At 42.9% G+C, this 26,439-nt stretch overlaps 1 protein-coding gene across 1 annotated transcript; it reads left to right on the top strand.

Moving 5' to 3' along the window:
* The first annotated feature begins 2,081 nt into the window (after positions 1-2,081).
* On the top strand, positions 2,082-3,380 carry LOC147678060 (uncharacterized protein F54H12.2-like). The gene has a single exon (XM_086945612.1). It carries the CDS (start codon positions 2,082-2,084, stop codon positions 3,378-3,380), a length of 1,299 nt encoding a protein of 432 aa, XP_086801738.1.
* The last annotated feature ends 23,059 nt before the right edge of the window (positions 3,381-26,439 follow it).

Below are 26,439 nucleotides of genomic sequence, written 5' to 3'. Positions count from 1 at the left end.
CGGCCAAAAGTCACTTGGCAGCTCAAACTGTTAAGTATTTGGGTTATCTGTTGGGAGAAGGGGTCATACGACCACAACCCTCAAAATTGTCGGCCATTTCCCACATTCCTTTCCCCAAGACAAAGAAAGATTTACGAGCGTTCTTTGGTTTACTAGGTTATTATAGAAGGTTCATTCCACGATTTTCACAGTTGGCAGCTCCACTGACTGATTTGTTACAAAAACAGTGTAACACCGAACAAGTTCTGCAATGCCCCCCTAGGCCTGTCCAACAGTCCTTTGAAGCTCTAAAACAATCCTTAACGTCAGACACTGTTCTGATTAGTCCCGACTACTCACGACCGTTTATATTGCAAACGGACGCTTCTGATCAAGGACTAGGTGCTGTACTATCGCAAGAAACAACACAAGGAGAGAAACCTATTTTATATATTAGCCGCAAGCTTTTTCCTCGAGAAAAGAATTATGCCACAATCGAAAAGGAAGCCCTCGCCATCAAATGGGCTATCGAGACATTACGGTATTATTTAGAAGGAAGAGAATTTACTCTGTTCACAGATCACGCACCATTAGAATGGTTAGCTCGAAACAAAGGACACAACGAGAGAGTACTGAGATGGTTTCTCTCTTTGCAACCGTACAGATTTCAGACTCAACATAGGAAAGGACAAGAGCAAGGAAATGCGGACTATTTGTCCAGATATCCACAAGAAAGGCTTCCCCTTAGAAGAAAGACAGCAAGGGAAAGGGGATGTGAGAGATTGCCTACCAGACCCCTTCAACTACGGTATCCAGACTCCTCTCATCTGTCTTCGCAGGGATACGAAGGGGAACACAACCCGGAAGTCCCTCCCTCGAACACCGGAAGCAGTTACCCAGGGCCAATAAGAGAGGAGTGGAATAAGAACAGCGTGGAAGGAAGACGCGGGACCCGAACACAAGCAGGAAGACGCGGGACCCGGTTTCAAGTGGGAAGACGCGGGACCCGAACACAAGCAGGAAGACGCGGGACCCGGTTTCAAGCGGGAAGACGCGGGACCCGAATACAAGCAGGAAGACGCGGGACCCGGTTTCAAGCGGGAAGACGCGGGACCCGACTTAAAGCAGGAAAAAGACGCAGAACTCGACCAAAAGAAGACCTGGACATCAGGAACCACCGAGGACGAAGACGAAACGTGGTCCGAAGATTGGTGGTGTCCGGAGGTGGCTGGAGAGCGGCCGTGACTCAGGAGAGTTACGGCGGAGCCAGGTTAGTGATTGTAAACTGGGAATAGACGGGAGAGGGTGGTAAACGAACGGGTGTGGGTAGCGTCCAACAAAGTGGTATCTCTGAGTTCTTTGTGAATGAAATGCTGCCTTAGTTTAAATCCCATGTTACTGTAGGAACGGTCTGCTCCTGTACCCTTCTTTTCTAATCGAACACTAGCTGATAACAGTCATGATAATATTTTGGGTGTTGTAGAAACACCTATTCTTTTCCTCTTTTTCAACCTTTACTTTGTGTGGTGGGACTGTTCTCCAAACGCTTAGGTACACTTGTATACTGTGATGTTATATTGGTATGACATTTTGAAACAGCAATACATTATTCTAACGGCTCCTTTCATTTCTTTGTTCTTCTATGAGCCTCCGGGGAACACACCACAATCAAGGACACACCGAAGACCGGACTTCATCATCCTCGTCGGACTCGGATGAAGCTGTAAAACATCCAAAACCAATAACTCAACAACCTTCAACTTCTTTACCACTTATTAATAAACCTTCCTTTAAACCTATTCTTCAGCCTCCTCGCCTGTTTATCAAGCCTGCCCTCCCACAGTCTGTGAAGTCGGCCGTCGTTGAACGTATGAACAGACAGCCTCAAGAAGGGTCAGGACTGTTGTACAAACCACGCCTCAGTATTTTAAGGAAGAGGAGGTCTTCCCAGCGTCGAGGACCCCCCCCCCCGCTCCCTATAAAAAAAGGAAGCGATCTTCAAAAAGAGCTCACAAAAGAAGATCCCCGAGGCGGAAGAGAGCTACGAAGAAGAGAGCAGCCTCTAACCTTAACATTTTCTAAAAGGAGTGACACGCTAAAACATGGCTTTTGTACACTGCGCTTCGGGCGAATGCGCCAAGTCAGAGTTAGATCTGTTCTCTCTAAAACCAACACAGACCAGTATCGAAAACAGTTTTTTCATGGAGGTATCACCCTTAGCGGCCCTGACGCCACTGGCCCCTATAGAGTTTTACGTATCGGCATCCACTGATATGTATCTATATCTCAACAATACTCTGCTACATGTGGTGTCTAAAATTGTGAAAGCAGATGGATCAGATATTGCCGCAACCGCTAAAGTGGCTACCATTGCTTACCCCATGTTTAATCAGGTGGATATTACCCTGGGTGACAGACTCATCACGCAAAATGACAATATGTACGCCTACAGGGCTTACATGGAGAGTATCCTGAACTACAGCAGCGATGCCTTGGACACACAACTTTCAGCAGGTCTTTTCTACAAAGATACTTACGCTAAGTTTGAAAACACTGCTCTGGATGGCCCCAAAACAGGTTTTGTAAAAAGAGCAGGGTTTGCTGCAGAGAGTAGAGAGTTTGACCTCCTGGGGCGAATACATACAGACCTCTTCTTCCAAGATAAACTAATGGTTAATGGCATAGATCTCCAGATCAAACTCAACCGTAACAAAGATGCCTTTTGCCTCATTACTGGGGATGCCGAACACTATAAACTGCTCATACAATCTGCAAGCCTGTATGTAAAGAGAGTGAATGTATCACCAACAGTCAGATTGGCTCACGCTGAGGCTCTACAACCATCTAATGCTAAATATGCCATTGAAAGAGTCTCTATGAAAGTCTACAGCATACCGGCAGGAACCAGATTAACACAGCAGCAAAATTTGTTTCTGGGCCAGCTGCCAAAACTTGTCATTATTGGGTTTGTTGACAATACAGCTTTTAGTGGTTCATATAACTCCAACCCTTTTAATTTCAAGCACTATGGCATCAACTATGCGGCCCTAGTTCACGAGGGAGCTGTCATACCTGCAAAGCCATACACACCTAATTTTGGAACTGGAAATTTTATTAGAGAATATCTTGGATTAGTGTCGATAACTGGGAAGCACCTGCGTGATTCAGGGGTTGTCATATCACGTGAAGGATATGGCGCAGGCTACACGCTATTTGCCTTTGATCTGACCCCGGACATGGAAGATGGGGACAATTACAGCCTGGTTAAAAATGGTAATCTAAAAGCTGAATTCCGCTTTAGCGCTGCCCTAACTGCAAATGTGAACATGGTGGTTTTTGCTGTATTTAATAGTGTCATACAGGTTAATCACGCCAGGCAGATCCTGTTTGACTATCTTTGAAAATAATATAAAATGGACACTGTTCACATCAGAGACTTCTTAACCCGCCATAAAGCCGCTAAGAAATACTTTTTGGGTGTTTACCCTAGCGATGGGTTGCCTAAGGAGATAAGTTATGAAAGACCCCGATCTCTGGTCTTTAACACAGATCCTCATCATGAACCAGGAACTCACTGGGCTGCTATGTTTTTGGACAATGACAGGGTAACTGTGTTTGATAGTCTTGCAGAGTTTCCGGAGCACAGCATCTATACAAAACCTATATTCAAGTATTTTTAAAAAGTGGCTTCTAGAGTAGAATATAACAAGTTGCCGGTACAGGATTCTCTATCTATAACCTGTGGGGAACATTGTATATATTTTATCTGTAAAATGTCAGAGGGTCTAACTTTTAGAATTTTTTTTAATTTATATTCAAGTGATAAAGTCAGCAATGATAGGCTTGTTACCCGCTATATGAAAGAAGGCTTGAAACCTATTCCTAGCATTGTTACAAGTGAATACGCTATTTGCCAAAAGTGTAAAGTTTTATAATGCATGTTTGTGTAATACTCATTTTCAAAATAAATAAATTAATAAAAGTTTGTATTTAAGAAACTACTCAGAGTCTGTGTTTTTACTCAGCAATAAGAAAAAAACAAAGACAGTAGAGTGTTGAAAAGTTATAAATGTTTATTACAAGCATTTGAAATATTCAGGAATCACACATGTAAAAGTTGGTACAGAGATAAATAGAGAACCACATAGTAAAGACTCTCAGGGAAGCACAGTTCTGTACACCCTCTTTATATACAAAATATACAATCATGCAGTAACAGGACATAAGCATTTTCTTAATATCGGACCCATCGCTTAGTTTTAAATAGAGACTTTTTAGCCTCCAGAGGCACATCTCCAGGGTTATTTGCAGAGATTAGCTGCGGTAGGAATGGGGCCGTGGGTGAATTTGAAGGGGTGTGAAAGGCAGATGATAGCGGAGGGGATGCAGCACTGGAGCTCATAGGTTGTTTCAAAAGTTCAAGTTGGCGGCGATGCCCAGTGTTACCCACGAGCGATGATGGAATGTTGAGCTCCGCAGCAGCTCTTAGAAACTGTTCCCATCCTCTTGGGGCTGTCTGTCGTGAGAGGGTTTTAGGATGCGTGACCCAACAACTGGCTGCCCCTTATAGACGAACTCACCGCGGTCATTCCAGGATGTTAGGTCTTTAGAATCAGCCATTTTACTTAACAGCATCTGCGCAGCCCCTCTGTACCTTTGACTCACGTTCTGTAGCAAGCTCTCAACCATAGAGTCAGGGGAGACCTGTGGCTGCGCTATTGGTGATGGTGATGGCTGGGTTGGGGCGGATACCTAGGGTTGCTCGTCATCAGCAATATATAAAGTCAGTTTGTTTTTTTCAGTCTGTAGCTGCTTGTAATATTGCAAGAAATTCTGGAGAGCTCGGGAGTAGAGCCCCGCTTTAGCTTCAGGCTTTAAGTCTGTGCGGGCCAAAATATCTTTAATTTCAGCATCCAGGCGAAGCGTTTCAGATCTCCTTATGTCCCATGTATCATTTGTAGAGGGTGCCAACTGTTCAAGCTGCTGTTTTGGCACTGGATACATTTTCTGATTGTAATCCATCAGGTTCGGGTCAGGAGGCTTGTAATTAGAGGTATAGCTATACCCAACAGAGCTCCTATAAAGCCCTCTGACTGCTTTACTAGTTCCTTCTTTGAAGTAAGGGAGACCCTTTTATTACTAAGCTTCTTGATGAGCTGCCGCCTCTTCTTTAGCACCTTGTACTGGCTAGTTGAAATAGGTACATTACCTTTTAGGGTGTTTAGAGCAATTTCTGAAATGGCGCCAACTAAGTCGTCCGAAGCAGCACATAGTATGGCTTTTGTCTGAGGTGGGCTGGCTGTAACAAGCATTTTCAGGAGGGCCATATTACGACGTAGTCAGGCGGACATGTTTAACACCGTATGGTGGAGCTCTTGGGGAATAAATGGGGTCTAGGCATTTTAGCGCATCTTTTTATAACCTTTGGGTCTAGGTTTAGGGATGTAGGTGACCGGTAGCTCAGGCGGGAAGGTATCAGCCCTCAGTCTGTAGAGAAGTGTGGCTCACTGGTTAGAGCAGGCAGACCCTGAAGCAGAGGTCAGACCCGGGACCAGGGTTCAATTCCCGATGCGGCAGGGTCTTGAGCTTAAATGTCCATGGACTCGATAATTCTCGCTTCGGTGCCTGACCTAATCATGGGTTCACACTCTGCAACTCTGGGCATTAAGCTTGCTTAATCTCCACAACGGCCCCCCGCGGCGGGATGCCTGGCTTTCACCTTGGGGATGCCCTGTAGGGGCTATCTCACAGGGAAAAGCCAGGACGGGTTCCCAAGGCAAGCGCGGAGATACCCCTTCGGGGGTCGATTCAGGCGCTATATAAGAAACATAATAATAGTCTTCTAGAGTACGGGGTTTTAAGTCTACCAATAAGTAGCCGTGGGGTTTAGTGGTTGCATCGTTAAAGGCTTCCATAAAAAACTGGGTGTTCCCCGGATACATTTGTTTAGCTATAACTGTTATTTGCTGTTTATCCCTGGGGTTTTTAAATAAAACTAGGTAGGAAGCATTGAGAGCTATAGACCGGCTAATCTTACCCTTGTAAAACAAGTTCTGAACGATGTAAAATATACTCAGATTGCGATGGTGGGAATATTGAGTAAAAGCTCGCTCTATTTCAGGATGGTCCCCGCCTTCTCGCATAAGATCAACTACAATTACCATATTCACACGATCTTTGAGTAACAAGTCATCGTCGTTAAGACTAGTAGGTATCCCTTCTATAAATCTAATGTACGGAAACTGGTGAGTGAGCTCAGTATAAAAATCTTGCCAGCAGGAATAAAGCCAGACAATATTATCAGGCGTATGGGATAAAACGCCCCAAGCATTTTCTAATAGTTTTTTTATGAAATAGCTTTTGCCGCAATTTGATGGGCCAGCTATAACGCATGAAAAGGGATGTTGCAACCTGGTATCCATGCTGGTAGAGGCTCTCAGCAGTAATGTATCTTTAGTAACCGTAAGGGATAGTTTTGTAATCTGACCTTAAGACCCTTTTATCGAACACCACCCGCAATGTTTTATGCAAAAGCTGGGTTGTGATTTCCCATCTCTTTTTGGTCCTCACTATAGAAGGCTGACTTACAACAATGGTTTTGTCACAGGTGTGATTAGTCTTTTGGGCATACTCATGAACTAGATTCTTTAGACTGTCGAAATTTATTTTTATGGTATTCTGAACATTTAATGTTATACCTTTGATTTTCATACAGACTTTATTGTTAGAGGTTTTGTAGCTGTACGACTTGGGTCCTGCTGCGGCGAACTGGACTATGAATTCATCCTTATCTAGCTCACTAGTTAAATCCCCTAGATAGTCTCCCAGAGGTGGGTCTTCGTCCCCTGTTTTGCTCACAAAAATAACAGAGTGTGTGTCATGATACAAACACCTTTCCTGTAGTTTATCTAACAGCTTGTAAAGCTCCAAACGAGCGTGTGCGGTTGTAAAACAAGCTATGAAGATGTTTATATTGCTACTGGTTGTGGGGTACTCTTTAGCATGTTTCCAACCCAGCATGGCTGTATCATCATTAATAAACTCACAGGTGTATAGGTCATAACAGGGGGGAAAAAGGTAATTAAACAATTTGTCAGGATCCGTGACGATGGTTGTGTTTGGGAGATTGGTACGCTGCGCAAATTTACCCCATAAAGAATTGAGGCATAACTTTGCCAGCTGACGCTTGGCGGGATTGACTTGGATAAAATCGGGTCTCAGGTTTATGCCTTCATGAGCATAGTATTCAGAGATGTACTGTTGCTTGGAGGCAGCATCAGTGCACCATTCTGGATACCCAGAGGCCTCCTGCTTGTCTCTGAGAAATAAATTAATATACTCAGAACAGAGCTGTGTTGTAGTCCTTTCAAAGTGCCAGATTTCAAATATTTTACCCAGCCTGTATCCTTTCTTTAGGGCCTCTTGAACCTCTATGCTACACCAGGTACCTGTCAATATCCTCTGTGCTTCAGTGTGGGGACATAAGTCGGCCTCTTTACTTTCAGCACATGTTCGGCAAAGGGGAAACATGAGCTTACTATCCACTCTGTAGGGCAACACTGGAAAGTAAAGACCCCTGGGTGGATATATTTCACACTTAACTAGTCCAAAGTATGTGTCTAAAGATTTAAAGTCACGGTATATAATAGTGGGGTGTCCTTCGGGGTATAACTTCAGTTTGTTGACAAATGGATACAAGCTTGTGAAATCATAGTAGTGTATTTTCTCCCCGGGACCCACAGCTCTGTACAATTGTATTGCATTTGTACGGCCCCCGAATAAGGCCTGGCAGGGATCCAAAGGTTCAGGTAACTGCTCCCTCTTGAGAAAAAGACCTAACTCGGCGTCTGATGCCAACATGTCAGTCCACTCATGTTCCCAAAGGGTTCTCATAATGAAGCCCTTGTTTTCAATATATTGAGCTTTCATCAGGGTGCGCCTATAAAGGTGCTCAACCTTTAGGCCCAGCAGTTTATTAAACTCAGGGGGCTTGTAACATCTGGGGCATCCATGATAAAAGCAACCGTTGTATTCAAAGGCTGTTGGTCTCCCATTGATTTTCTGCGTACCCATCCAAGTAGTAGGAGCCCACGCGGTATTCACCGCCCTGTAAGGCATGCTGAATGTAGATGTTTTCTTTGTTAGAGATGTACATAAGCCATTGTATTGATGGTGTGGAGTAACGCTTTTGTTTACCATTATAGAGATCCAAGGGTATTAACCCCTTCGCTGCGGCGGCAATTCCGCCGCAGCGCTGGGGGGGGAAGGGTTTGAGCGGCGGCCGCATGCTCGTGACGGAGCCGCTCCGTCACGAGCCGCGGTTGAGCTGTGCTCGTGACGGAGCGGTTCCGTCATGGCCCCGCCCGCTCAATAGAACGCGCCGCGCAGGCGCGAAATCAGCGCCGCGCAGGCGCGGCGGCAGGGCCATGACGGAACCGCTTCGTCATGAGCACAGCTCAGCCGATGCTCATGACGGAGCAGCTCCGTCATGAGCATGGGAGGGGTTAAGGCTATGCTTTGAGGTTGTAAAAACATGTGCTTATAGATAGACATGCACATAGAAGCTAGCGTGATACTTTGAAAGGGGTCAATGTACTCAATAGATTCGCTCTCCCTAGGCGTGTTGGGGTTGCTTACCTCCACCTGTTTAGTCATGTCTACAACTGCATCTCTGAAAAGGTTACAAGCCTGGCGTAGGATCATAACATCCGCCTTACAGTAGGCTTTTAACTCGCTCTGAAAATTAAAGGTTTGGTCACTGTTTTCACTATACCATTGTAAAAGGTATTTTTCTCATCTAGCATCATGTACTCAACTCCGTAGCTGTGAGTAGGTGGCATAGGACCCTCGTAATTTTGATTAGCCCATGTGTTAAAAAAATGGGGGAAATAACCTTTACATCCAGGAAAGCCAAAAGCTTTTGGCAACTTACTTAACTTCATGGGCAGAAAATTTAAGGTGTCTATAAAACGTATTTGTAAGGTTACAACAGTTACAGACATTAACTTAGAGCCCAGGGTGATGAGCTTTACAGGCATCTTTTCACTAATCAACTTCTGTAAAATAAAAAAGGAGTCATACCCCTTTGAGTTATGAGCCATCGTGGTATACCCCTTATATCTGGGCTGCATGAAGGTGACTAGGAAATCACTCACACATGATCAACCTTCAAACTCCCAGTTCTCATCTGAAGTTAGATGATGAGCGTAGATATAATTGGGCTCATGCACTGATGTTTCTAGGGTGCACACTATATCAAAAATGATATCATCTTCTGTTTTAGGTGGTTGCTGCCCCTTGCGCATGTAGCACAGGTGGTCTGCACCAGCCTGAAAAGACTCTTTACAGCGGGGACATTGCATCCCAGGGCAATTGTTGCTTTCTGCGACGTAATGCCCACATCGAGCACAATCTTTTTAAAATTTGCACCTGACAAACGTGTTATGCGTGGTCAGACATTTTTGTGAGCGACAGAACAGATTACAGATGCCGCATCGCACCCCCTGCTCCGCTATAACTTCGCAGCCAGCTAAATGACACATTTTACAATGCATTTCACAGTCATGAGCTAGACGCTTGGTGTAAATGTGATCACAGTGGGCACACAGATACTTAGCTCCTAAAAATCCTTTTAAATTCAGGATACCATAAAAATGGTTTTCGTGGTGAAGAACATAAATGGTCTTGTTTTTCAGAGGCTGCCCAGATGTGAAGTATCGCCATGTGCCATTGCTGTTGTACAGAATTTTTACTGTTACTTTAAAATAGTTCTCAAAAAACCCTAGGTATCCAAAACCAACAGGGTGATTTGTAGGTACTTTAAGAGCTGTATGGGCGGCAGTAGCTCTAGACAAGATACCAGCATCACTAGTCTCACGGGCAGCCAAAAGGCCAGCTATGCTGGCCGCCAGGCATGTATGAGCTCCGGGGTCGTTAAAATCAAGCAGCCATTTTTGTTTCTTTCCGATGATTTTACTGAACAGAATACTCTTTAATGGTCTAGAAGCACCTCCAGTACGAGATCGGACAACTAGAGCTATGACTCTAAAGGTCCCTTGAGCTAATATCTCGCTCCTACTCTGCAAAAGATTACTGAGGTTTTCTAAAAAATCTACAGCATCAAAGGCATCGTGGGGTGTTCTAGTTGTGGACTATTGAGTTCTTGTCCTTGAAAGCGGAGCTGAAAAAAATCATTAGGGCCAGTATCCTGTAACATGCGTTCCACGAGTGCTTGTATAGCTGGATAACTAGAATGCCTTGACCTAAAGAGGTTATGCGGTCAAGGTTGACAAATCTAAACTCCTCATAGTGTTCTGTAGCATTAAACCTGTGTATAGGATGGTTGTACCTTCTGACGCTCTCTAAAAACACAGGCTGAGGGCTGTTGCTCCATGGCAATATTACAGGAACGGGTTCTTGGGTGGTCTGTCTGGATGCTTGAGTTGCTAATTTTTTAATTCTTATTTTGACATGTATTCGCGCTTTCTTTAGGCTATTTGTTAAGCGGTGACGGATCATGGCCCTATTAATCCATTTCTGCTTGTTCTTAGCCCTTGTGTTTTGGGGTATCCACCCACATCCTGATTGAACAAGAAAATTTGTAAATTCAGGCTCAATAGGATCCTTTTTACACCTCCTTAATGGTACCTGTCAGGGCTTTAAACAGCCGGTGTTCTTTTCTGCCTGTTTTGTCTTCTTCACTGCTCGTGAGATTCGCAGCGCCTTATTAAGTATCTTGCGGATTGTTTTTTTATATTTTGACACATATGCAGCTTTAGTCATAAACACCTCATTAGTAATGTTTAGGGGTGTCTGTGAGTCTAGTCATAATGATATGAGCTTTAAGTGGTTAACTGTTGATTCACAGCCTGATACCACATAGCTTGTACACATTTTCACCACATGATTTACCTCCTCCAAAACGTCTTTTATAAGACACTTCTTGTTTTTTGCTTTTCTATGTTTTAAGATTATAGAGCTCACCCTGTCCTTTACTTGCTTGATAGACTTTTGCATTTCTTTGATATTGGATAGTAAAACAGTTTTATAAACTATTTCAGAATTGCCACTACTGTCCGGATGGTCTATTAATGTGTTGTTTATATTACTTGGGACCCTCCCTTGGATAGCTCCCTCATCACTATTAGCTGTTTTATTATTAAGGCCTGAGCTGCTACCTGTTAAAATTGGGTCCATCTGCAGACAGAGCTGTGCATCAGCCACTATTACATGTCTTGCGGACGTACTAGGATTATCAATATTATTGTTGATGGGGTCTAAAGAAGCAGTATCCCAGTGCGAACAGCCTGGAGCGGATTCCTCAGGGCTAAATGCTGATTCATAATACGACTTATCAATTCCCTCCAAAGCTGTACTGTGATCATGGTCTGATGTGGGCGAGGGCAATATTATTACACTAGAGGTGGGACTAGTGGGTTCATATGTCGCAAGTGGGGCTGCTGGCGACCATGGTTGAAATAAATTTAAATGTTGATCATAATAATCTTGGGCCTCAGCTGTGTGAGAGGCGACAGGGCTGGGTGGTGGGACTCTGTATTCCTCATAGCTCCTTTTTGAGAGCAGGTTGAACGCTTCTGTTGGTGCTAATTCAGAACTCTCTGTTAATCTAGACATATCCTGAAGAAGCTTTATAAGACTCGCATGCAAAGCCTGTTCTGATTCATTACTTTCAACAACCTCCCCGCTGATAACCGTGTCATTATTTGCTATAGGGGCCCTATTACTCTAAAGATCAGTCTGTAAATTACCAGAGACCATGTTTGTCTCGGACTTCTTACCCTGTCTAGACCTCACTCCTTTAACTCTCTGTTTATGACCTGACACAGGCTGTATGGAGCTATCTGTGGTAGGAATGTCTACGGAGACCTGCCCTTCCGCTAGGACACTAGGAATCTGTGAGCAAGAGGCAGTCCTAGACAGCTGAGTAGTTGATTTTCTTTTAGCTAAACCTCTGGGGTCATTTTGAATAACAAGGGTAGGTGGTAGATCCAGCTTTAACTTTTTCGCACATGAAGGCTTTACTTTAGCTGATTTAACATCTTCAACAGTCTCTTCAACAGGTTTACCAGAAATTTGATGCCACCTACCTTTGGATGAATGTATACCTTCGTAAATGTTGTCCCTCTGGGCCTCAGCGGGCTCAACGGCTGTTTCCTTTGTTTTATTTCGCCCCACATTTGTGATGTCCTTTAGATGTATTGATAAATGGTCCCCACTGAATGGTTCTCTTCATCCCACAAAAAGGTTCACTGTTTCTACAGGGGTAAACAATAATATATATTAAAAACTATAATATATATATTAAAAAACTATAAAAAGTAACAATAATTACAGTGAAGTTTCTTACATACACCTGTGATAAATACAGGACTATTCTACTTTACACTGTATCAGAGTAAAACATGCTTTTTAAAACGAAGTCACAACTGTTAAAAGCTCACCTGATTGCAGTCTTTGTGGTGGCCAATTCTTCATAGGCGACCCGCTTTTAAGCATAGGCGTTGGTTGCCGATCTTTTTTTTCCGTAGATGGACCGCATTTAATAACAGGTGCTGCTTGTCGAGCCCGCTTCTTGGGAGGAGGCCCTTTTTTAACAGCTGTTGCTGACCTTTTTAAGGCTCTTCCTTTAACAGGGTTTTCAGGGTTACCCTGATTCACATCACCGGGCACAGCCCCTAAAAAAGAAACAATATATATGTATATATATATATATATATGTATAAAACATGTCACACACACACACACACACACACACCCACACACACACACACACACACACACACACACCTCCTGTACTTACCGACAATAGGCGTGTTATTAGCTTGTTGCTTCTCCCTCTCCTCAGTATCCAATTGTTGCTGAATTATGTCAAAGGATAGTAGCATATCCATGTCATCGTCTGAAAAAAGAAAAAAAAACATATAGAAAAGACAGTTACAAAAATGCAGGAAGAGTGTTTTTACTACTATTTCTAAAAAGACTGGCTCTATACACGCACCTTCGGCAAGAGCAGCATTTTCCGCATCAGACAGGGTGAGCTCTTGAAGATCCTGCCTACAGAAAAAAATAAATATATATATATATATATATATGTATATATACATAAATAAATAAATAATACAATATTAAAATACTAATAAAAGGTACATGCTAAAATATATCCTGAGCCCTAGGGAATTCAGAGCACTTTACGTGTGCACTAGGTGTGTTACAGTAGGCATTTTTATTTGCCCAGAACTATGGGATGATTGAGCTAGGGGTAATCCTTAGTCCTCATGTCTTGCAACAGGTTCTTATGTAAAGCGCTCTGCCAGCTTGGGATGAAGTTTGCGCTATATAAAATAAAAAACCGTCACCATGTTCATTTGCCAAGGATCACAGGTTATTTGAACAGGCGCCGGGACGCCCCTGCCACCAGGGGGTCCCAGACACCGGCATTAAGCGTGATGCTGCAGCCGCTCCTTACGAGACGTACAGCTGCCTGTTTAAAATTATTGGGCTTGTCATTAAAAGCAGGGGCACGCTTCGCGCGTTCAGTGGCCCCCACTGCATTAATTTACAGTGGATGATTGGGCTTCATAGGATACTGCTGGAAGCCGTGCATACAGCGCGGCCATGATAGGGGCGGAAGCCGTGCTTAAAACACTTCCGCCCCCATCATGACGACCGGGTCACCAGGCGGGGCTCCGAGCGATTTGAAGCCGCTCTGAGCCTCGCACTCATTCCCGCCACGGAGCCCATTTGGGACAGCCGTACTCCACCAACAGCCCCATGGAGGGGCGCTAGCAGCAGCGCAAAAAGAGGTACTAGCGGTGGAGGCATTGATGGCAGCCTCCGCCGTCCCTATCAGGGCGATATTTATTTTAAAAAACAGAAAAGGCATCGGTCTCCCTTACGGAGTACGCCGCCGCCTGCCCCAGCAGCATAGAGGTCATGGCGGGTCCTGCGGAGGCTGTTCTAAGGCCCCCGCCTGACCCCACCAGCATAGCGGATATCACGAGGCTCGACTGAGGCCATAGGGGTAGCCTTGGCTGGTCCCAGCCCCTCTGACATACCGCCGATTTAAAAAAAAAAAGAAATAGGGGCTGCCTGCGACCCTCTGGACTAGTCTCCGTCACCCCACAGCCCCCAAAAGTATTTTAAAGTGCCCTCAAGGGAAGCGGCGGCCCCTTGAGACCCTCAGGCGTCTCCCCATATACCTAGAACAGTTGCGGGATGCGAAGGCATTAGGAGCAGTCTGGGCAGCCGCTATACTCCAGACCATGCCGGGGCTTTTAAAAATAGCTTGGGGGGCGGCGGAGGCCTAGGATGCCAGTCTCCACCACCCCTATTGCCCCATAGACGCTGTTAATCCCCCTCTGGGTAAACGACGGAGACCCTCCAAGGGCACACCCATTGTGAGACTAACTAAGGCCCACCCAGGCAGGCCCCTCAGCTCCCCTAATGCCTAGGAACCCTAAAGGCTTATAATTTTTTAATAATAGCACACCCCAGCGCTGCGGAGGCTCAAGGCTTGCCTCCAGTCCCCTCTACTAACACAGGCCTTGAAGGATCCCCTTTTACCAAACCAGGCATCAAGTACAAGGATACAGAACCTGAAGACCTCCTACCTTCGAGGTAAGTGTATAACAGGCGCTGTTTTATTTTTTCATTTTTAATCACCTTAAACTGTTAAGACTCTCTGACATATTACTACATTCCCATTTGTGTGCATGCTTTGTACAGTCATTCCATGTCAAAAGTTATTAAATAATGCATGAGATACTTTATAAACTAGAATAAATATTTAAAACTACTTACATTAAGTATAGAGTTGGTATTATCAGCAGGACTTCTGCCAGGGTGTGCCATGTTAACCTCGGGACCTTCTGTCGCTGCCTGTTCACTCGCCAAGATGCTGGTGTGCGTCTAAGTTGCGTTCTCATTTTTATACCTGCTAGGATCTGATAAAAGCCCAGGAGGGTCGTCCTCCAGACTGGCGGGAACATGTAGCAAAGAGTTTGCATGTAAGAGCGCTCCTTTAAAAATGTTGTACCCTAGTATCTGTTGCATTCTGATAAAATAGCCCCTGTAGGATCCCTCTAAGTGTCTTAAAAAAAAAAAAACTGGTGGAGAGAGAGCTTACGTATTACCCTTCAATTTTTCTCTGCACCCACTCAGATGTAAAAGTACGCGTTTTTAAAATGTCATGCTTTCACTAACCGGCCGCCTATGAGGCCCATGTGCATATTTCGCGCCACTCTTTCACCGTAGAGCCATGCTTATCAGTCCATGCCAGCTGACTCCCGCGCAGAAGCCTCTTGGTGTCTTAACCGTCTTTAGGCGCTAAAAATGTTACATCAGCACACTTACATTTTTCCATCATGTTACATCTCCAGGACGGGGTTTGCGGCCTTTTGTGGAACTTGCACCATCCAGCCCCTTCTGGGCTGCAGCACCCTATTTTACAATTACAAAAATATGCCTATACATGTTGACGAAGCCTAGCGCATGCTGTACAAGAATGCCATGTTTCTCAGCCATGTCCCCGCACTCACACGTAGAGCAAAACCTCAGTTGCATAACACTGGTTTTATTTTAGTAATTGGTGTCATTTAAACCAGAGACTTTCAACTTTGTCCGTGCACAATGTTGCACCACGGAACTGACAGTCTAGGTTTGTGACAACACATTACCCTGTTAAAGAATCAGGCATTACCCTGTTTCACAGCCCCCAGCTGGCTCTACACACTGACCCATATTAATAAACTCCAACACATTACCCTCACTTAGAAATAAACCACACTTGCACAACACATGTCTTTTATGTATTTATTTATTTTCCTTTTCATGGCCTAAAATCATTTTACATCAGTGCCTTTAAAAAAGGTTTATTTTCTTTTTTTCTTTTAGTAATTGTCACTTACATCGTGCATTTCAACTTTGGCTGTGCATGATGCTGCAGCATCAACTTTGCTCCTATTAAAGAACCATGCCCTGCCGTGATACACAGCCCACACAGTTGCATTACATGCTGGCCCATGTTTATTATTCCTCAAACATTAAGTTTCTTTAGAAAGAAAGAAGTGATAATTGCACAAAGGGTGCTTTTATTTATTACCCCTATTTTGGTCTCCATAACAGACATCATTTACATCAGAGACCTTTAAAATATGTATTTATTTTTTACCTTTCATAACAGGCCTCATTTTACACCAGAGATGGTTGCGCACACAATATTGCATCGAGAACTGCCATCCTATGTTCGGTTCAGCACAGGCCAGCATGATACAGAACATTACCTGGACATGCTGCAAAGCACCCCAACTTTTGATTTACATATTTTCAAATGATCATCAGCCCCATCACATTACTTCCACTTAGACAGAAACCAACTTTGCACTATGTATTTATTTTTTACCTTTCATAACAGGCCTCATTTTACACCAGAGATGGTTGCGCACACAATATTGCATTGAGAACTGCCATCCTATGTTTGGTTCAGCACAGGCCAGCATGATACAGAGCATTGCCTGGACATGCTGAAAAGCACCCCAACTTTTGATTTACATATTTTCAAATGATCATCAGCCCCATCACATTACTTCCACTTACACAGAAACCAACTTTGCACACCCTTGTTTTTTTTATTTTCATTTTCGCCCATAGACTTTTTAAACTTAGGCGGAAAAATTTCCACCATCGCAATCCAGTGGCCTAACTTCCCTCCTCTTTTAGGGCCAATGGCTTTCCTTCCAGATGCTGACTATGGCACGCCCCCACGCCTCAGGCCACCACTCAGGAACTCCATCTGCAACAGGCACACCTCCTGGGGGCTGACCTATCCCCCAAAAAAGACCCGGCAACACTCTAGGGCTCCCATTCCACGGATGGACACGACGCTGCTCATGCAACACCAGCCTGCAGTCGCACCCACCCGCTGGACATGCCCAGACATGTCCATGCATGCCCAGACATGTCCCTGCTGGCACAACAAACATGGCACACACAGGTAAGTCTCTGCTCATCCATCCCACAACCCTAAAACACCCCTGTAGGCCCTACTGGCTGCCTTGCCACTAGCCCTAGGCACCCCACACCATCACTCTACACCCCTTGACACACATCCATTAATTCCTGTGTGAAGGGCACTCGCACCCTACACCAGCCCCACTGCCACCACTGCCCCTCTGGGGGCGCCCTCAGACCCTGGACGTCCGGCCCTGGACTTCCGGCCCTGGAATTCCGGCCAGGGACTTCAGGGGAGGGACTTCCGCCCCCGACTTCCGGGGCGGGACTTCCGGGGCGGGACTTCCGGCTCCTACGTCACTTCCGGGGCGTTCCCACCTGTCAAAAAATGAATGGTGATGGAAGGTATGTCCCTATACTACTTATGTGACAGTTATATCTAATTAAGTGTGCCTAAGACTTAGTGATTGTATGAGTCACTATATGGATAACTGTATACTTGTAATAGTGATTTTATAACACACTAAGTGTGAGTTACTATCTATATAAATAGATGAAGTGGTGTTTGTATAATTGTGTAGGTGAGTAAATGTAAGTATAATCAATTGTTTGCATAAGTCAGAAGGATGTCTTTATAAGTGAATACAATGTGTGCTGGTGTGTAATGTTGAAATAGGCGTATAAGTATATTTGATAGTGTTCTGTTGATTATTCACTGCACATAACACTGAATCTATAGGTAAGTGATTAGATGTGTGTATAGTTCTATGAATAACTGAGTGGGTGTTTAGAAATTTCTATTTGTGTGTCAATGGTTTCAAATATGGCATTTTCTATTTTACAGTGAGTGATGAAAGATTATACTAGTGTGTGATGAGGTTTATTTGATTGTCACATGGATGATGTCATCAGTGATGTCATCAGTGATGTCATTTGAGATGTCATCAGTGATGTCATCAGTGATGTCACTGACCATGTCATGAATGATGCACATTTTGTGACGTTCCGGTGGCGCAGAAGACTGAGTGATATTTATCAGGCAGGACTAAGCCCATTTTTGTGGCGTAATCCTGCCTGATAAATATCAGTCCCTTTAACGCAGTGTCCTGCGTTAAAGGGGTGTGCAATGGGTGTTGCTGGGGGCGTTCCCAGCAGCATCCATGGACTTGAGTAATTTATAGCATCCTCAAAGTCAGTCTTTCAAAAATTCCAAAGTATAGGACATGATAATCCAAATCCAAATGTTTCTCAAGAAAAGTCATAAACCGTGTCCGTGGGTCATATCTGCCCAAACGCCGACATTCCGAACAATTGAAAATGACTTTTCTTGAGAAACATTTGGATTTGGATTATCATGTCCTATACTTTGGAATTTTTGAAAGACTGTCTTTGAGGATGCTATAAATTACTCAAGTCTGCCCGAATTGGGTGGGTAAAATTGATACCTAGTCACCTTGAATAAGAATGTACTTACGTCTCGTCTAACATTTGGAAGAAATATCTAGTTATATGACAACAGGATACCGACATAACTTGAAGGAAATAAGAACGCCCTGAAGAAGTTCTGTTGTACAGAACGAAATGCATCGGCTAGCTGTGGTACATAAACTTAAGGAAAATAAAAGCATTTGAATATACTCCAAGATTCAGCGCTTCAATAAGGACTCTAAGTGATATGATTTGATTGGACTTGTTGTGCAAGTGGTGATGTGCCAAACTTTGGAATATTCTCCACTACTCTCTACTACTCACTCTCTACTACTCCACTACTCTCTAATTCTCACTCTCTACTACTCATTCTCTACTACTCTTACTACTCTACTACTCTCTACTACTCTCTCTCTACTACTCACTCTCTACTACTCACTATCTACTACTCTCTACTACTCACTATCTACTACTCTCTACTACTCACTCTGTACTACTCTCTACTACTCACTCTCTACTACTCTCTCTCTACTACTCACTCTTTACTACTCACTCTCTACTACTCTCTACTACTCACTCTCTACTTCTCATGCTATACTACTCTCTACTACTCTGTCTCTACTACTCACTCTCTACTACTCTCTACTATTCACTCTCTACCTCTCACTCTACTACTCACTCTCTACTACTCTCTACTACTCACTCTCTACTACTCTCTCTCTACTACTCTCTACTACTCACTCTACTACTCAGTCTCCTACTCACTCTCTACTATTCTCTCTCTCTGCTACTCACTCTCTACTACTCTCTCTACTACTCACTCTTTACTACTCACTCTCTACTACTCTCTACTACTCACTCTCTACTTCTCACTCTCTACTACTCTCTACTATTCACTCTCTACTACTCTCTCTCTACTACTCTCTACTATTCACTCTCTACTACTCACTCTACTACTCACTCTCTACTACTCACTCTCTACTATTCTCTCTACTACTCACTCTACTACTCACTCTACTACTCACTCTCTACTACTCTCTACTATACTCTCTCTCTGCTACTCGCTCTCTACTACTCACTCTCTACTACTCACTCTCTACTAATCATTCTCTACTACTCACTCTCTACTACTCTCTACTATTCACTCTTTATTATTCTCTACTACTCACTCTCTACTGCTCTCTCCTACTCACTCTCTACTACTCTCTACTATTCACTCTACTACTCTCTACTACTCACTCTCTGCTACTCTCTCTACTGCTCTCTACTACTCTCTACTACTCACTCTCTACTCTCTAATACTCACTCTCTACTCTCTACCTCTCTCTACTTCTCTCTCTACTAGTCTCTACCTCTCTACCTCTACCTCTCTACATCTACCTCTTTACCTATACACCTCTACCTCTACACCTCTACCTCTACACCTGTACCTCTCTCTACACGCACACATATACATATATATATATGCATATATATGCATATGCATTTATATATATGTATGTGTATATATATATATATATACATACATATATAATCATATATAATCTGCATATCTATATAAATATAAATATAAATGCATGCTTACATATACATATATGCATACATATGCATGTTATTTACACGAAAGTTTGAAAAACACTAATAAAAGCAAAGCTAAAAAGCCACCTCATTAGAAACAGAATGGCTTTAACTTAAACGAGGGTGAGGTCTATTGTATTTTCAGTGCTTGTTTACTTTGGTTCCATCAAGAAGGCATTCAGATGTGTCACACATTTGCCATAAGTTCTGAATGTTAGCACTGTAGTTGCTCATTAGATCACTGTAGTAAAGCTACTGCTCACCAGGGAAGTCTGCTGCTGGTATTCAAAGTGTATGTTTCAGTCTGCATGTCAGAATTGTTTTAATGAAATAGAAGAGGATTTGAGAAGTCACTCAAAATGTGCCCTAATTTTTCTTACTGAAGCACTAATCATACTTTCAATGGTAAAATGAACCCCCTCATTTTGTTCCTTTTTAAATTAAATGTTTTCAGACTTACCACTTCATTCCAATCAAGATGGCTTCTGATGTGCCATACTTTTGTCATAAGTAAGACTGTTAGCGCTCTAGTTGTTCTTTAGAACACTCTGGGACATTCTGTCATTGGGCTATACTTGGGCTACATCTGGGTGATATTTGGGCTACATTTGGGCTCTTTTGTCTCTGGTGGCCATCTTGGGAGACTGCATGTCAGAATTTTTTAATGAAATAGAAGAGGATTTGAGAAGTCACTCAAAATGTGCCCTATTTTTTCTTTCTGCAGCACTAATCATACTTTCTATGGCAAAATATACTCCCTCATTTTGTTCCTTTTTAAATTAAACGTTTTAAGAGTTACCACTTTATTCCAATCAAGATGGCTTCAGGTGTTACATACCTTTGTAATAAGTAGGACTGTTAGCGCTCTAGTTGTTCTTTAGAACACTCTAGGAGGCTGTAGTAGAACACAAAGGAATCAACTGACAGTCTCTGTCCTTGTTGGATGTACAACTTTGGAATATTCTCCACTACTCTCTACTACTCACTCTCTACTACTCCACTACTCTCTAATACTCACTCTCTACTACTCATTCTCTACTACTCTACTACTCTCTACTACTCTCTCTCTACTGCTCACTCCCTACTACTCACTATCTACTACTCTCTACTACTCACTCTCTACTACTCTCTACTACTATCTACTCTCTACTACTCACTCTCTACTACTCTCTTTCTACTACTCACTCTTTACTACTCACTCTCTACTACTCACTCTCTACTACTCACTCTCTACTACTCTCTACTACTCACTCTCTACTACTCTCTACTACTCACTCTCTACAACTCTCTCTCTACTACTCTCTACTAGTCACTCTCTACTACTCACTCTACTACTCACTCTTCTACTCACTCTCTACTACTCACTCTCTACTTTTCTCTCTACTACTCTCTACTACTCTCTACTACTCACTCTCTACTACTCTCTCTGCTACTCACTCTCTACTACTCATTCTCTACTACTCATTCTCTACTACTCATTCTCTACTACTCTCTTCTACTCACTCTTTACTACTCTCTACTACTCACTCTCTACTGCTCTCTACTACTCACTCGACTACTTACTCTCTACTACTCTCTGCTACTCACTCTCTACTACTACTCTCTACTACTCACTCTACTATTCACTCTACTACTCTCAACTACTCACTCTGCTACTCTCTCTACTGCTCTCTACTACTCTCTACTACTCACTCTCTACTCTATTACTCACTCTCTACTCTCTACCTCTCTACCTCTCTCTACTTCTCTCTCTACTAGTCTCTACCTCTCTGCCTCTACCTCTCTACCTCTACACCTCTACCTCTCTACCTCTCTCTACACGCACACATATACATATATATATGCATATGCATTTGATTTGCAACTATAGCGCTGTGGAGTGGTCTGTACCTGTGGCTTTCTTTGTTCACGGAATGCTTTTCCTCGAGTGAGAACGGAGCAGGAACTTGAATTATATATATGTATGTGTATATATATATATATATACATACATATATAAACATATATAATCTGCATATCTATATAAATACAAATATAAATGCATGCATACATATACATATTTGCATACATATGCATGTTATTTACATGAAAGTTTGAAAAACACTAATAAAAGCAAAGCTAAAAAGCCACCTCATTACAAACAGAATGGTTTTAACTTAAACGAGGGAGAGATCTATTGCATTTTCAATGCTTGTTTACTTTGGTTCCATCAAGAAGGCATTCAGATGTGTCACACATTTGCCATAAATTCTGAATGTTAGCACTCTAGTGGCTCATTAGATCACTGTAGTAAAGCTACTGCTCACCAGGGAAGTCTGCTGCTGGTATTCAAAGTACATGTTTCAGTCTGCATGTCAGAATTTTTTTAATGAAATAGAAGAGGATTTGAGAAGTCACTCAAAATGTGCCCTAATTTTTCTTTCTGAAGCACTAATCATACTTTCTATGGCAAAATGAACCCCCTCATTTTGTTCCTTTTTAAATTAAATGTTTTCAGACTTACCACTTCATTCCAATCAAGATGGCTTCTTGTGTGCCATACTTTTGTCATAAGTAAGACTGTTAGCGCTCTAGTTGTTCTTTAGAACACTCTTGGACATTCTGTCATTGGGCTATACTTGGGCTACATCTGGGTGATATTTGGGCTACATTTGGTCTCTTTTGTCTCTGGTGGCCATCTTGGGAGACGATGTCAGAATGTTTTAATGAAATAGAAGAGGATTTGAGAAGTCACTCAAAATGTGCCCTACTTTTTCTTTCTGCAGCACTAATCATACTTTCTATGGCAAAATATACCCCCTCATTTTGTTCCTTTTTAAATTAAATGTTTTAAGAGTTACCACTTTATGCCAATCAAGATGGCTTCAGGTGTGCCATACCTTTGTAATAAGTAGGACTGTTAGCGCTCTAGTTGTTCTTTAGAACACTCTAGGAGGCTGCAGTAGAACACAAAGGAATCAACTGACAGTCTCTGTCCTTGTTGGATGTACATGTTTTACTGAGAATGTCAGACTTCATTCTCACATGACTGAGAAAGATAATGTGAATTTACAGAAAGTATGCTTTCAGTTTAGCATATAGATCCCCTTCCAAACCACTGTGGGAAAAGCATGAGATCATAGTTTTCTTTCAAACATGATTCATTATATCCCAGCAGAAGGCTTTTTCACATGGTAAAATCACCTTAGAACACACCACAATTCCTAAAATGAGTATGGTACCATCAACAAATGACTTATAATGTAACTAAAGTCCTAAAACCTTCTATTAACTGCAATGCTTTTTAATGAGGTGCTATCATGTATATTGCTCCCAAGATGGCGCACCCCGCGATTCCCCCCCCCAAAAAAAAAAAATTGGGGGCCTGGGGGGTCCTTGTGGGACCCCCTGAGCAGGCCTAGGGTGTCAGGGTGCTTCTACCCTGCCCCCTTTTTGAGTTCTACACGTTTGTTTTTCTGCTTTCCTGTGCCTCAGTCTACCGAGGTACAAGATGGTTGCCAACAATTTCTGTTTTGGAGTGTTGACAGACATTGGCAGCCAATCAGAATGCAGCTCGTACTCGGGAAGGTACAGAGTACAGTAAGATTACAGTAAGCTTATATAGATATATAGATTTCTTTTTAATTTAATTTTCTCAACAACTACTGGAGGGATTTACACCATTTAAACAAAAGGCCGTACTGCGTACCAGTCCCTACCATTTAGCCAAGTTTGGTGTAATTCCGTTCAGCGGTTCGGGCTGTAGCCGTGTCTAATCGTCCTATGGAAAATAACATGGGGAAAACACGTTTTGGGAGCCCCCTTTTTTCTCAGCCCCCACTTGACGAATCCCCCCAAAACTTTCAGGGAAGGAGCGGAGCGGGCCATCTTCTTTGAGAAATTTGCGGAGATTCATGAACCGGCGCCAAAGTTATTCCCAATAGAATGTTGAGGATTTCCTATGGAAACTAGGTCCTAACTATATATACCTACTGGCGACCGCCACTAGGTAATATATATACATTTTTGTTGCAGTAGATTTGTGCACTAGATTCTTATGGGTTTGGCCACAACGCAGTGCTGACACTTGAAATGTCATCAGGGATTTACATGTCTTTGTGGGAATGTTTGCCTGCAGTACCTTCCTTTGGGACCAAGGTCCAGCGTTCGCCTCTAAGGCGTACACTGATGGGATGAAGTCGTTTAGGGTACAAGTACAATTTTTATCCCCATACAGGCCTGAGGGCAATTTGGTTGTGGAGCGAATGAACCGTGGCTTAAAGCAATCCTTGACAGCTAGAGTCTTGGGTGCTGCCAGGAACTGGCTGGCCCACTTATATGGAGTTCAACATGCACTTAATAATCTCCTTAGAAGATCTCTGGGTAGGTGGACCACAAACAAAATGCTCTTTGGCATTTAAATGTTTGTCCCAGACCTTGAGGGTCTGCACATTGTGGCGGCAGCCGCAAACTTTGACGTATATAATCATTCTGATGTGTTACAGGATCTACAAATGACACTGGACAACTTCGCAACAGATCATTTATCCTCATCTGCAGTGGCGGCACTGCTAATTCCTGTTGCGGATGGGTTTCTAAAGTTAGAGATCTAGTGCGGGAGAAGATAGACAACAAAACAAATGTGGTCCTTCTTATCGAGCTCCAGTTCCAGTGCTTGCCATAAAGGGTACTCATACATTAATTTTATCACCTTTACCTGGTCGCAGGGAAAACAGATACATATCGGTGGACATTGTCAAACTAAACTGTGTGGCCGATTCTGAATAGTGTCACTCCAGCGGTGTCGTGCAACACTATTTCATTGAATCCACTGACTTCCTCGTCTTCTGTTGCTCCTTGTGTACAGGATATGACCACTGACATTGAACTTTCACCAGTCCGACCTCTTTCATCCTCTGCTGATGTCGAGTGTGCTTACCCTATGGATCTGTCAACTGGTGAGGCGACTAACAGTGCCTGACATCATCATACAGACACTACACTTCCACCGCTGCTTAATAGGTCTATGAGTGTTTACTTTGGGGAGAATGCTAGCTTCTCCTCTGACCCGTCATCCTCGACATCCAGTTTGGCTGTGGCACCATCTAAATTATGCATTTTCCTTTCTTGGTAAAAAAAAACCTACCTCGTTCCCCCTTGGACTTACATTTGGCTGGTGCTTATCCTGATTTTCCTCTTCATGTCAGAATGCTCTGCTGTTGATTTGGTTGATGGTGTTCTGGCTCCTCACACCTCTTCGCATATAATGAAACGTGATCTGTCCCTTGTGAACATTTCAGCATTCCCAGTGGCAGATGTCATTATTTAGGACAATGTAGCTTTCGAGATCCATGGGCCGACTGAAGTCCTTCCTGTTCCATACGTCTATTGTGTCTCCTTAGGAGATGTGGTGACTCTGGACATCTATTCTTATGATTGGGATGTACAAGCAGTTCATGCACTGCTTTCTGATTTGAAATATTAGGCTGCTTTTGACGCTTAAGATTTGTATTTAAATTCCGCCAAATATGGCGGTTTGTTTTGTTATCAACATTATGGCCATCATTTTCTACACAAAACAAACACAATCAGGCCTGCTCTTAATTATACACAGTGGGAATACTGTCCAACTCCATCAAAAGGGAGCTCTAAAACACTAAGAAATAAATTCATCTATTTCTCTGATTACAATACCTCTAATCCAAGGTCTTACTACTTTAACAGTCTAAACAATCCAAATTTATTTTGACCGTTAGTAAGCTGATTTATTCCACTTCTTTCAGATCTCAATTGGCTGTACAGGGTTATGAACACTAAAAAGAGACAATTGATGTAAAATGTATCTGGGGTACAAAACCTTGGCTGGTTCAAGGCACTGAAGCATTCCATCATGCCTGCTGGATTCCGGCACAAATTCTATTTTTAAATGATAAAATTTACCAAACAACTTGTTTTGGACTGGCATCTGTCAAAAATCTAAATACACCCTAGGTTCCTGCTTTTCCAGCTTTACCCTAATTTGACAATTGGCAGGCTTCCACGAATGTCACTATTGACATTTTACAGGCTTTACTTCACAATCGCACCTTTAATGTTTCTGACGTTAACACAGTGGACTGGTTAGTTTGGCAGAATAATGCGAATGCCTGTCAATTACGTTTCTATAATGTTACTCCTGGTTTAACTCATACCAGGCCTGACCCTCCCTATCCCTTTAGGCATTTGGTAACCTCTTATTTGGTGGGTAAATTATGCCAACAGCGGTTAGAACATTCCACATTGTCCTCCGTAAAACAATACCTGTCATTATTATCTAATAACATAGATTAGTCCAATTTTATTCTAGGCCCTAGAAATCCTAGTCCTAAAAGAATTCTCTATGTTGCTTATAATGAGATTTGGAAGCGTTTCCAAATGGAAGCAGCCTTTCGTTTGTGCCAAATTGATCAAGCTAACCTAGAAAAAGTCCTTGCGGTGGTTGATAACAGCATTAACACACTTTCCTCT

This window comes from Lissotriton vulgaris, chromosome 12 (genome assembly GCF_964263255.1).
Source record: "Lissotriton vulgaris chromosome 12, aLisVul1.2, whole genome shotgun sequence".
NCBI lineage: Eukaryota > Metazoa > Chordata > Amphibia > Caudata > Salamandridae > Lissotriton > Lissotriton vulgaris.
The sequence above is the reverse complement of the archived record's forward strand: the minus strand, read 5'-3'. Positions and strand labels throughout refer to the sequence as shown.